The sequence below is a fragment of the Rattus norvegicus genome, chromosome 10, assembly GCF_036323735.1.
Source record: "Rattus norvegicus strain BN/NHsdMcwi chromosome 10, GRCr8, whole genome shotgun sequence".
NCBI lineage: Eukaryota > Metazoa > Chordata > Mammalia > Rodentia > Muridae > Rattus > Rattus norvegicus.
The window spans coordinates 68,956,321-68,970,180 of NC_086028.1; the positions used below are offsets into that span (position 1 = coordinate 68,956,321).

The window sequence follows — 13,860 nt, forward strand, 5'->3', positions numbered from 1 at the left end:
ACCAGATTTTCTTCTTGCCTCATGGGGACTGACACTCTGCTGGCCCCCACTTACTGAGCTACATCCTTTTCACTACTCCACCTCCCCAACTTCTCCCATGCCCCCAACCCCCCTCTCAAATTCATGGCTTCTTCATCTACAATTGTTTCTGACACACACACACACACACATATATATATATATGTGTGTGTGTGTGTGTGTGTGTGTGTGTGTGTGTGTGTGTGTATTATTTACAACCTATTCAGTCTATTTAGCATTGTTCTTTCATGCTTGTCTTTAGAGCTGATCACCTGAATTTGGATAGCCTATTGGGAGTTCATCCCTAAAGAAAACATACTGCCCCTCTCTCAGCAGCCAATGCTTCTCTATAGCTTTTCATCTAGGGGCAGGGCCTTGTGAAATTTCCCCTATTCACACCGCCATGTGAACTGTTGCTTCTAGAAGCATGTGTCCCAGTTCTCTAGCTCTTATAGACTTTGAAGCATACAGGCTCGGTTTCCATTGCTCCTGATGATGGCTAACGCTGGTAGCAAGAGACACAAAGCAATGGCAAGGGCAAGGGTGATGTTGGTTTCATCAGGACTGGGGCAGCCATGTTTCCTTCCATCTGCTACCAATTCTAAAGAAAGGTGTCACAATCACTTGTTTCGTCGGAAACTACATCTCAGGAAAACCAGTGTTGGGACATGTCTGTAATCTCAGTGCTCTCAAGATGGAGGCAGGAGAATCAGGAGTTCAAGGTCATCCTGAGCTACATAAGGGATTTGAGGCTAGCCTTGGGTACTTGAGACCCTGTCACAGAAGCAAAACCATACACCGTCATCCCACAATACCTAGAATGTACCCAATCTCAACAGGAATTTATTAGACCATGTGTCATTTTATCTATCTACTGCTTCTGTCTCCCAGTCACCAACCCCTTCCTACATCACAATCTCACTTCTTAGGAAGCCACCTTTATACCTATGATTCAGTTTCTGAGGGCTGGATTCTAAGAGCTGGAGAAGGTAGAAGGGGAAATGAAAACTGCTGTATCATCACTTATCTTGGCAATGGATACTTCCTACTTCCAGAATTATGACCTTCACTGCAGTGGGTCTCCATTCATCTATGTAAAGTGTTGTTTTAAAATTTAAATGATGTCTGGTCTGTTTTAACCAAATTCAGCTCACGCCTAGTTGGTGGCATCTAGATAACCAAATCCTAACACAGGATGACTCTAACATGGTGAGTCTCCCGATCTAGTCTCTAATTTGTGGAATTTCATTCTTTTAAATGAAGGTAATTGATGAGATATGAGATCCTTGGTGTCCATAGAAGTTTAAGACTTTCTGCATCAGTCCCCAAACCAGGAAATGGCCCTTCACCATTTTCACTCGGTTGGAAAGATGACTTGCTTATAAGCATAGTACGTGCTTAACACACACATCGAATGGGTCATGGAAGGGTTGAGTTAGAAGATGTCAGAAATGTTCGAGGTGCCGGATGGATGTTTCCAGGAAAAGCAGCTTGCTTGGGTCACACACAGACCTGGTTAGCAATACACTTCACCATCCGTGCTATTTTCCACTGCATCTCCAACAAGGCCTGGCATGTAGTGAGGCAAGTGAACAAATCATGATTTGAGAAAGACATCGTATGCATTAAAACACATCATAGAGCTGAAATACTAGCGGGAGGAGAAGGATTGCAAGAAGACCATAGAGGCAAGATCTTCATCTTCAGGGGAAACACCAAGATCAGTTAGGTAGTCAGGACAGAAAGTAACGTAGTGAACAACCTCGGTGTGGAGGGCCTTAATCTATGTCCTAGATTTCTAGTTCGCTCCAGCCTTCTCAAGGCCTCACCACAGTCCAGGAGAGTATCCCATTGTGGATCCAGGGAATTCTGGTGGGGCAACTTATCTTCCTTGTCATTGCCTCTGACTGCCCCACTCACCTCCTCTCACTCCCCAACGCTTCCCACCATCCGGCCCTGCCTATTGGTTTCTTTTTAGTCTTCCCACCAAGGATCTACTTCCCTGGGTACCAGTCTCAGCTCTTGTTTGACATCAGCAGCCCCATGAGTGGGCTAACTGATGATAACATTCTTGTTAGGTCTACTTCTGGCCTTCTATAGGTTGCAGTAGGCCAGATCTCATCACTCAAAGGCAGAAACAGCATCCTGGAGACAAGCCCCTTTCTCATATCCAGGAGACAAGGACTCAATGATGCCATCCCTCCCTTCCTCTTGCAGTGAGCCTTTCATTTCCTGCCTGCGTTCTCACCATTTCCTCTGGTGTGTGTGTATGTGTGTGTGTGTGTGTGTGTGTGTGTGTGTGTGTGTGTGTGTGCATGTGATCATCCATGGTCGATCAGGTTGTATATTATATATCTCGATAATGGACTCCATCTACCCTCTGAATCCTGGATCATCTATCTCATGAAAACTTTCAAGCTTCCACACCAGAAAGCAGGAAGTCACACTCTCTACTCCCACAACTTCCTACATCAATTCAGTCACCGACACTAGTCTGTACTGGAAATTAAAACTGAGGTGCCGTGACAGGGGGAGTGGGCAGTGGTGGGAACATGTGGAGGTGTGGGAGGGTGGAGTGCAGTTGCTGGAGAGATGACTTAGCATTAAGAAAGGGCTTTTGCAGAAGACCCATGCTCAGCACCCATGCTGGGCAGCTCACAACCACTTGTATGTACTTTAGTTCCAGAGGTATCAGATGCCTCTGGCTTTTACGAGCACACACACACACACACACACACACACACACACACACACACACACACAATTAAAAATAAAAACGTCTTTTAGAAACAAAACAGAACAATATAAAATAAAATAAAAGCAAGTCAAATAACTTATCTTTAAAAAAAAAAAAGAGACAGGGGCTCTGCAGTTGCTCATGACCCATGAACGCTGCTGAGGTCGGCCCTCTGGCTACTCAGCAGGGCCATATGCAGCAAATAAGAAGCAAGGTTTCCTTCCAGCTTTGCCAAAGAGATCTCTCTAAAGCCCCAGTCTCCTCTTCCTCGGGTGTTTCTCAACTCCACTTATTGTTTCCAGTGACATGGAAACTTCCCTGTGACCTGACCTCTGCCTGCCTACCTGGATTTGAACCCTGTTCTTCAGACTTGCTGACCATGCCTCTGTGAATTGTAGCAGCTGTCTGAGATGAACACCAGTTTGGCAGGGCAAAGCATCTCTTTTCTGCAAAGCATAGGGCAGTGTGAAATACCATGGGCATCCATATTTAGGACAAATAAAGAAAATGTCTGGTTTTTGGTATACATAAAATTTTACTATTTTTAAAGAGATTTATATATTTATTTATATTGTGTATATGAGTGGTTTGTTCGCATGCCTGTCTTCACACCAGAAGAGGCAATTGGATCCTATACAGTTGTGAGCTGCCATGTGGGTGCTGGGAATTGAACCCTTGGCCTCTGGAAGAGCAGCCAGTGCTCTTAATCACTGAGGCATCTCACCTCCAGCCCTTACTAAAGATGAAAACAATCACATAATTTTGTCATTTTTATGTAAAGATTAAACTGTGGCTAAATATTGGTTACCGGAGGGTGTGCGGTATTTTTGGATACTGGAGGGCACTTTAAAATGTAGATTATTTTTTTCTTGATTCCTGTTCCCTGTGCTCCCCTCCTGTTCCCTGCTGTCCCCAACCTTCCCCTACTGTCTCCCTTCTGCTTTCACTTTACACATGTCCATTTGCCGCTCCCCCCACATCTCTCTGAAAACTACTACTAAAATTACCACACTTTCTAAGACCAAAGAAAAAAGAGGAAAAAAAAAGAGAGAAGTTCATGGATTCTATTGCTCAAAATCACTTGAACCGAGAACTGCGGTATACTGACAAAATGTGGCCGTTAAGCTTTTGGCAGGAGTTTATAATTAAGTGAGTTTCCTTTTCTGATGAACTAATCCTAGGGCCAGGCTCCCTTGGTTTCATTTCCCAATCTGTGATGTATCAGCTATGTGTCTTTCTGTTGTTTATTCAGCTCTCTGTGCTTAGCACTTTCGTGCCTAACAGGGACTAACAATGATTCCTACTTCCGAGGAATGATTCCTACCACAGAGAAGATGAAATGCATTAGTAATCAGGCTATCACTGGCTCGTGCGAAGTGCTGTGTTAAGTGCTAATCTCAGTGCTGTGTTAAGTGCTAACCACAATTACTATCATTTACATTTTTCTAAGTCTCCAGTCTTTTAAATTAGAAATAATTTAACATTGAAACACAGATTTTACATGTTTACAGTCACCATGCAATATTTCAGTGTGTATAACTGATGTTCAAATCAGGGTCTGTCTATCTATCGAGTAATTTCTTGGTGGTGAAAGCATGCAGGATCTTTTCTTCTAGCTCTGTTGAAATACACAGCCCATTATCGTTGTCTTTAGTTGCCCTACTGTGAAACAGGACACAATAAATGCATCTTACTTATAAAAGCACAGGTCTTTTGACTTTTGTCCACTCTCTGCCTAGATCATCACCTTCAGGTCTTAGTGCTCAATTTAGAGAAAAGTTCAAAACAGTCAAATGGATGGAGCTACCTAAGTAGTAGAATCCTTAAATACAAGTCTTAGTACTTCTAGGCAGTGGAATATTATAGATTCCTGAATGTGTGTCTCAGTGAATGACTAAGTCCTTAACACCCCTTATAGATAGATATTAACTAGCAATGCAAATGCAGGCTGATTCGAGAAAAAATGTCAAGTACTAACAGCTTAAACTTGTCACATAATGACAGAGACTTCTAAGTTGTCCTAAATCTTAAGGATCTGAAGATTCATGCCTTCCTATAGTTTCTAAAATTTTTACAGCAACTTCAGATATTTTTGATAGAAGGAAAACAAACCAATGTAATTTTCTTTTAAAAGTTCAGACCTCAGATTTTTCTCTTATTTACTCTTCGACAATTGGACACATGTATACATGAATCCTATCTACCTTTAATTCCTCCTAGCCCTGTGACATCCCCTCCCCGACCCTGCCGTGTCTCTTCTCTCCCCTTACCCCTCCTCTCAGGTGACTGGAAAGAGGGCAGAAACACATACATGTACACATGTAGAAACACATACATGTACACATGCAGAAACACATACATGTACAAGCATCGACCAAAGAAAGAGGCTTTGTAAGAAATGCTGGAAGTTTCCAGATACTGGCGAGTCTGGGTGCTTCGCTCAGGACTTTAACATGCTCTGAAGTCACTGCCCTCTACCCGGGAGAGCCGAGGAACAGGCTGTGACTGGTGACTACAGTCTGCTGGCCAGAGTCTGGCAGTCGCTTTAGCTGGCGTCCTCTGCTACAGACACCATTTTGAACCTTCACTCTGCATAACCATCTACTTGTCTCTTCCATCCACAATTCAGTGTCTGCTCCCATTTTCCCCAAAGCGACTGAGATACTGCCCCGGCAATACTGCTTCTTGGTTCATTGTCGTAGCAAGATGGCTCTGTGTCTCAGCTACCTTGGCTTCCCCATCTCAGCTTTTGCCCTCTACTAACACCCTAGTTCTAAGCATGTGCTCACTCTTGGCCCCCAACACTCAGTGATCGCCTAACAGTCCTAACTCTCACACTGTTCCAGGGAGAGGCCAGGCTGTCCACAAGGACACCTCTCCACAGATCTTTAATCTCTCCCAAGGATCTACTACCTTCTGGTACCCTGTAGACCGTCCTAATACTCGAGTTCCCACTTTCTGAGAGTAAATAACCACCGGAAGAAAGGACCAGCTTAAAGTCAGTCTGCTGATGGGCCCCGCCCCACACTACAGGTTTAAGAGGGTCCTCTCCGTGCTCCAGTTTTTCCATCTGTAATACGAAGGCAATGTGATATGGTCTGAGATTCACTCCAATTCTAACCTTCTAGAACAGTCTTCACCGTCTCTGAGGATGGATGCTCTTTACAATAAGACTCCTTCCCCGTCCCCCCCAGATCAACATCCATTCACATCTACCATCCTCAGTGCCCCAGAGCAAGTGGCTCCGCAGCCCTTCATCAAAAGGTGATAAAGACACAGGCTAATGTAGGCAGAGGCTCCTCCTTAGCCTGGTTATTTTCAACCTTATTTGAAGCTTTCTACCTACTCATGAGGGAGAATCTTCATCCTCAGACTCCCTGATGCCTTGTTGCTATCTCTTATGTGTCACCTTATTCCACCTCATGGGACAGTCATTTCTATCACCATCCAAGCCACCAATAGGCTAAGATCTCCTTGAGGGAATGCTGAGGCTTTATTCCACTGTCTCTGCTCTGATGAACAGGAAGTTGGGCTGAACTGAAATGCCATGGGAAATGAAGACCAGGAGGACCCAAGAGCACAAGATAAATTCTTGATGTATGAGCATGGTGCTGCACCAATCCAGGAGGCTCATCAGAAAGACTAGCTTGTGTGCAGCAGGGAACACAGAGCACAAGGCCTGGGCGATGAGGCTGAGGACAGAAGGCACAGCAGAGGGATGGGTGAAGTCTGTATGTTGGGAGAAGTCCAAGAGGACCAGTGAGGTAGGACAAACTTGTGCTCTGTTAAGTGACTGTGAAGAACCCCAGGGTGCTGCTCTGTCCCTCCAGCTTTTAACTTGGGAGCACTGAGGAGGCCCCGCTCCCTATTTCTGTTTCTGAGAAGAGCATGTTGTAGTGTGAGGTCTAGGGCAAGTAGATGAGTCAGAGTAAATGAGCTAAAGGTGAGTGAGACCTTGGGTCCACCATCCAATTCTCCTCGTTTGCCTTACTTTGAGTTTGACTCTCCCCCAAAACCCCCAGCCTTGGTAGACTGCATCTTCTACACAGGCCCCCAGCAGCTAGGAACATGAGGCATTTCCTAAGGACTGGCTAGAAAACACCCATATGCTGAGGTTGACTACACGTTCTGTCTGCAGCAAACACTATCACGAGGTATCAATCCTTACTTACACTAGAACATTCACTGGGTCTTCCAAACTTAGTTTCTTTCTCTATTTTTCTTATCATTCCAATATAATGTCCTGAAATCTCTATTTTTTGTCTATCCCTTCCTCGTTCTAAATAGACCAAACCAACTCTTCTGAATGATGTTGATCAGATGGCATTTTTGTGTGAGGGAGAGTCTGGAGAGTGTGTGAACAGTGTCTTCTCTCTTGTGGTCACACTCTATATTTGTTCTGGAAATCACAGCCACCCTGGAAAGATTGATGTGAAGGCTTCACTGCCTGGAGGTGCCGGCCACCAAATGCAGTGAATTCTTACCCACAAGCCTTTGCTAGCAGGTGTAAACATTGCATCCTTCCTCTCGGGTTCACAACCCCCCTTCCCCACCTCAGTCACTATCTTTGGTGTACCACTTCCCCCTCCAGCATGCACCCCACTTCTCCCCTACATCTCCCCCCTGTCTCTTCCATGATGTCACTGCTGGGGGAAGGCAGTCTGTCAGGAACTCCTCACTTTCGGCCAACTTCAGTTTCTTTCTTGATGCCATGACATCATCTTTACTCATGAGATTCCGTTTTCCTTCCTGCAACCCAAACCCATGTCTTAGGCCCCAGAGTCCCTATAAAGAGGGGTTCCCAACTCAGATCAGCACAACACTCAGCCAGCTTCTGAAGCCTCTGGGCCCTGCAGTTCCAGCTCTGTGCAAACCTCTCCCCGAGCAACACCATGAAGCTCTACGTGTCTGCCTTCTCTCTCCTCCTGCTTGTGGCCGCCTTCTGCGATTCAGTGCTGTCAGCACCAAGTAAGTCAACTCTTCCAGCTGCTTCCAGTCCCTACTGAGTCCAGTCTTCCAGTTGGGGTCAGCCCAATAAGTGGGGTTTGGACAGGGGAACAAAAGGGAGCTTGGAAGATTCTCAAGTCTGTTGTTAAATATGGAGTCTATCAGACAGTCATTAATCCTTAAACTCCTTAAGAATTAGCAGCCAATAGAGGGAAATGGTGGGCTGGAAGTCAGATATTGAATCAGCTTTCTCTCTTGTTTAAACTTGCTTGTCTTTATGCCTTGATTTCCCCACCTTTAATATGAAGCAATTGAGAAGTGTTCTGAGTTTTGTTCCAATTTTAATCTTCTAGATTCGCCCCCCCCCTTCTTCTTTGAGAACTATCTTGTTAGAGTAGAAGTCTCATTCTGAATGGATGGCCATGGATTCAAGGGACCATGTTTTGGGGTCTAGTAGTCCATAGGAATGCTTAACGAAGATCTTATAAGGAACAGTGCCTGGCACAGTTTTGACCTTAGCCTTACTTTTCCTTCCAGTAGGCTCTGACCCTCCCACTTCCTGCTGCTTCTCTTACACCTCCCGGAAGATTCATCGGAACTTTGTGATGGATTACTATGAGACCAGCAGCCTTTGCTCCCAGCCAGCTGTGGTGTAAGTACATACTGGGGTGAGGGAATGACAGGAAACTGGCCAGGTTCAGGTGAAAATGCTATATAACTGACAGGGTTCTGTTCTAAGGGTTGAAGCTCTGGTGAAAAACAGTGAGGTCAGGAGGTTCTGGTAGTTCCTGGATGGTCAGTAACATGTGAGGATGGCTTTTCGGGAGGAAGTTACCACAGGCTACGACACTAGAAACAGAAGACAATGCATATTATATAAATAGATTGCTTAAACTATGTTAGAAAAACATGTAGAAAGGCCATTTGAAAAATTGGGAGACATAGTCATATTAACAAACCCATTGTTTTCTAATATAGGGAACCCCTGAGGCTGCAGCTATGCCATGGGTTAGAGTTTCAGGGAGTCTAATGTAGGGTCACGCAGGAAGGATGATCTACCGGGGCTACCCATACAGTGATCAAGCAGAACAAGATTCCCAAGTCTGCTATCAGATATAGAGTCTATCAGACAGTCACTAGTCCTAACAGCTAATAGAGGAGAATGGTGGGCTGGGAGTCAGATATTGAATCAGCTTTCTCTCTGGTTTAAATTTGTTTGTCTCTATGCCTTGATTTCAAAGGCATAGACATATGTCTTGAGGCAAGGGACAGTGGTAGATGCCCTCTAAGGTCCCATGGGGTTCTCATCCATCCTCTTTTTCTTCTACAGATTTCTGACCAAAAAAGGCAGGCAAATCTGTGCCGACCCCAGCGAGCCCTGGGTCAATGAGTATGTGAATGACTTGGAGTTGAACTGAGCAGCTCCAGACTCAAGACAGGAAGAGCCACTTCTGGAAAGGCCTCCTCAGCCCTGACACTTCTCATTGAGAAGTACCTTGCTCCTTACATTCAGATTTCCTGTCCTTCTTAATTTAAACCTGTGTGTAGACTTTGTTATTTTGTTTGGTATTATTTCCATTATTTATGTTTAGTTATGGGATATGTGTCTCCCATGGAGATGGTCCACCATTGTGCTTCTCTGCTATTGTGGATATGGCTGTGTAATTGATTTCATGCAATTTCGTAATAAATCTTTCTTTAAGATATAGTTGTGATTTTTATCTTGATTCTCATTTGGGTTGGAACCACCTGGTGCTATTAGGTATAAACCACAGTTTGCAAAGGCAGCGAGACTGAGTAAAGGCTGAGACCTTAACAAGTGCTCCTGGCTTTGTGCTCTCAAAAAACTTCTGGCCATACTTCTAATGAGAATGTTATCTTATTTTATTTTTTTAACAATCATTTTATTTGTTTACATTTCAAGTGATATCCCCTTCTTGGTAACCCCTCCACAACCCACCTATCTCATCCTCTTCTCTCCCCTCCCCTTTGCCTCGATGAGTGTACTCCTCTATCCACTCACCCATTCTCACCACACCACTCTAGCATCCCCCCATGCTGGAGCATCAAGCCTCCACAGGACCAAGGGTCTCCCCTCCCACTGATGCCACATAGGGCCATCCTCTGCTACATATGTATCTGGAGCCATGGATCCCTCCATGTATACTTTTTGGTTGTGATTTAGTCTCTGGGAGCTCTGGGTGGTCTGGTTAGTTGATATTGTTCTTCCTATGGGGTTGCAATTCCCTTCAGCTCCATTAGTCTTTCCCCTAGCTCTTCTGTATGAGGTGGGTACCAGTGCCCACAGTTTTACAAATGAAGAGACAGAGACACAGTGAGAAGGGATTTTCTGAGGCTTATAGATCTGCTTGGGAAGCATTTGTGAAAGAGTAGTCCAGAGTGACAAAGTTGATCCTAAGGTTTATCAGGCCAACATTCTGGGTGGGGGCGGGGCTGTGAATAGGGGATACAGTACAATGTGGAGGGGAGGGGGTGTGGTGCAGCCAGAAAGGGGACAAAGTTTTCCGAAGTTCATATTAGTCATGGGTCACCAATCTAAACCATACAGCAAATGGATGACAGAAGCCAGAGTGTCCTGTTTGGCTCTAAAATATCAATGGCTTACACCATAACTACTTAATAATTCCCAGTCATAACTTACTTTACCTAGGTCAGAGAGAACAGTAGAATTGAATGAATGGTAGGTCTGATGGATGCTTCATAGACTTGAAGTGTATTGAAGCTGGGAAAGGAACCCTTAGGCTGTATGGTCTAACTCTTGCTTTGTAGAAACAGAGGCTAACAGCTGGAAAATACTTGGCAAAGGCCACTCATTGTGTTATGAAGCAGCACTGCAGCCAATGCCAACGCACAGGTCAGTACCCTGTACTGGGCTTCTTTCCTGGTGAAACACTTGTATGGTTCCCAAAGGGAGGACTCCCTGAGTCATATAGACAAGGAGAAGATGGCCTTGGAAGCCAAGCCTTGTCTTTTGTAGAAAAGTGAAACCAAACCTTCTTCTCTGAACCAACAAGCACAGCTCCCTCCAGTATCAGCTACTCCTTAGAAACAGATCTAAAGCAGATCTGACAGGATGGCAGCAAACAACTTTTGACTTCTGGCTTCCTCTGTCTGTATCTGAGATGTCTGATACATTAGCCACTGGCTAGGTGTCTACTTAAATTTCAATAAAATGCAACAAAAATTATATTCAGCTTGTCCATCACACCATGCTCATGAGCTGATGGCTACCTCATTAAAAAGTACTAGTGTAGAACCCATGCAGAACCTACCTCTCATCACGGAAGGTTCTGGTGCATGACACCTTCCTGAGAGTGGTGGTCAGGGAAGCCAGGGTAGCGGGAAATCTATAGTATAGATTCAGAGATAGAAAACTCCATTCTGAATGGATGGAACTGGAGAGAAATGGATGGTCCTTGGAACTGAGGCAAGGTACAGAGCCCTGAACAATGGCTTCCCGATGTGACCACATCATAATTCCCAGAACCAATCATTGTCACCACACATGGTGTCTTAGGGTTTCATTGCTATGAAGAGACACCATGACCAAGGCATCTTTTGTAAGAAACATTTAATTGATCTGGCTTACAGGTTCAGAGGTTCAGTCCATTATCATCAAGGTGGGGAGCATGGAAGCATCCAGACAGACATGGCGCTGGAGGAACTCAGAATTCTACATCTTGTTACAAAGGCGAACAGGAAAAGATTGGCTTCCACATGGCTAGGAGGAGGGTTTCAAAGCCCACCTCCCACAATGACACGCTTCCTCCAACAAGGTTACACCTCCTAAGAGTGCCATTGCCCTGGGCCAAGTGTATTCAAACCACCAGACGTGGAAAATGGGACTTGGCAGATAGGATTAAATTAAGGGTCCTGGAATAAAGAGTTTATCCTTGATTACTCAGGCCCTGAATGGAGCTGTGCATCCTGAAACGGAGGCAAAAGAAAATTGGAATGACAGAAAAGAATGCAGCAATGTGATATCTGAAGAAAATGGCATGCTGCTGCCTCTGAGGATGGCAAGGGAGCCCCATGGGTCAAAGGTTGGGGAGATGACTGTGCAATGAAGGTTTGCTGCTCTTGTAGGGGAGATGGATTTGATTTCCAGAATGCACATGGCAGTCCATGGCCATCTCTAATATCTGTTTTGGTGAATTCCAATGCCTTTTTCTCTTCAGGCCTCCACAGGTACCAGACACCATAAATGAATCATGAATATACTTCACAGAGGTGGACTCAGAGAGGGTATCCCAAGACAAGGCTCTGTTTCAACAGTTGAAGATGAGGGCTGTTTTCCCCCAAAGGTGCACGAGCCTCAGAAATTGCAGCTCTAAGAATCCTGTGGCATCTGGAAATCTTGAATTCTTAGGTGGAGAAGAATCGATCCATCATCTCATTTATCAGATGAGGCCTAGAGTAGATAGGGCCTGTTCGTGTCTGCATTGTTCTTGAGAGAGCAAGGTTAGGGCTGGAATTGGGATCTCCTCCTTCATAATTATTAGTTCTTGTCCCATGGGGTCCCATTACAGCCCTGCCCTGGGTAAACTGGAGGTATACACAGTTCAGTTCCACAGAGGCGGGACCGCTTCACCCAGGAACAACAAAGGACTTCATGGAGCCTTCCCTGTGAGAATCCACCTCTTACATCAGAAAAATCTCAGGGATCTCCCTCCTTTGTTAGTCTACTATGAGAAAGCTTATCTACTTGCTTAGCATTCCACATGGACTTTCTTCAGGCTTCTGGTTTTGCAGGAGGCAGAGCAAGGGAAGTTTCTTATGACTTCCAGAGCAACATCTGAGTGCCAGCCAGTACTGCTCTCCTCCCTTCAGAGCCTTCCTCCCACATTCTCTTTCCAATAAGCATAGGCGTTCAGGTATCCCTATCGTATAGTATGGTATGGAATTCTCTGGTATATATGCCCAGGGGTAAGGTATCTGGGTCATACGGTAGTTCTGTATTTATTTATTTTTTTAAGAAATCTCAAACTGATTTCTGTTAGTTTGTAACAGAAATTTACAACCCCACCAACAGTGAATAAAGATTCCTTTCTCTCCACATCCTTTCTTGCCTCTGTGTGTGTGTGTGTGTGTGTGTACATGCACATATGCACACACACACACACACACACACACACACACACACACACACACACATCCTGCAACTTTATTGTGGCTTTTGGATCCAAGGAGCTTTCTAGTAGACTCTGGACAATTGCAAATAGGATGGTTTAACTTCTTCTTCTCCTACCATTATTCTTTTATAACATGTTTCTTGTCTAAGTTCTGAGTGAATATGATTTCATTTTTGTCTCTAGAAAATTTTCCTTTCTTCTCTGATGTCTTCGATAACCCACTCACTGTTCATTTAAAAATGTATTATTTAGTCTTCAAATATTTTTATGGTTTCTGTAGTTTCTCTTATTGTTGATTTCTATTTTATTGCATCATGGCCTGCCTAATAGGAAACAAAGATTTATCTCAATTTTGTTGCTGTTAAGACTTAACTTCTTTCTTGAGATGCAATCGATGTTAGAAAAGTTTCCATGTGCTACTAAGAAAAATTGTATTCCATTTCTGCTGAGTGAAAGAAATCACATACATTCCAGGTCTCTCAGAGTATTTTAGCTCTGGATTTTCATCGTTTTAGCTCAGAATACCTCTCTTAGACCGGAATACTGAAGTCCCCACCATTATTGTGTCAGGACTTATGTGTCCCAATATGTCGTCTACTGTGCGTTTTATGAAATTCAAGACCCCAAAATATATTTCATTGAATTTATGGATGTTATACATCCTTGATGAATTATCCTTTTAAATAATGTGGAGTGTCCTTTATAAAAAAATCTCTTCTAATTAGTTTTGGTTTGATGTTTACTTTGATAAAAGCAAGCTGCTTATGATGCTTTCTATTTGCTTGATACTTTGATTTCCATCCTTTGATAGTCAGTTTTGGTATGTTTTCATAGTTTTTAATAAATGTGTTTGTTGGAGATCACATAAAATTGTATCTTTTTAGTGTCAAGTTGAGGCCATTTAGTGTTAATTATAGAATGGGATTTTCCATTTCGTATAGATATACTAGATGATGTTTTGTTTTGCTGACTTATTGCTATTTCTTTTCCTTCTCCCATGTTAAT

At 44.0% G+C, this 13,860-nt stretch overlaps 1 protein-coding gene across 1 annotated transcript; it reads left to right on the forward strand.

The window, feature by feature from the left end:
- Positions 1–7,572: 7,572 nt before the first annotated feature.
- On the forward strand, positions 7,573–9,408 carry Ccl4 (C-C motif chemokine ligand 4). The gene is made up of 3 exons (NM_053858.2): positions 7,573–7,723; positions 8,240–8,354; positions 9,033–9,408. Exons 1-3 carry the CDS (start codon positions 7,648–7,650, stop codon positions 9,118–9,120), a joined length of 279 nt encoding a protein of 92 aa, NP_446310.2. The 5' UTR covers positions 7,573–7,647; the 3' UTR covers positions 9,121–9,408.
- Positions 9,409–13,860: the final 4,452 nt, after the last annotated feature.

Excerpts from the sequence above, each read along its gene's own strand:
- Ccl4 (NM_053858.2), top strand. The coding sequence starts at position 7,648 with ATGAAGCTCTACGTGTCTGCCTTCTCTCTCCTCCTGCTTGTGGCCGCC. Across the intron at positions 7,724-8,239 it reads TTCAGTGCTGTCAGCACCAA|TAGGCTCTGACCCTCCCACT; the intron begins GTAAGTCAACTC and ends TTTTCCTTCCAG. Across the intron at positions 8,355-9,032 it reads TGCTCCCAGCCAGCTGTGGT|ATTTCTGACCAAAAAAGGCA; the intron begins GTAAGTACATAC and ends TTTCTTCTACAG.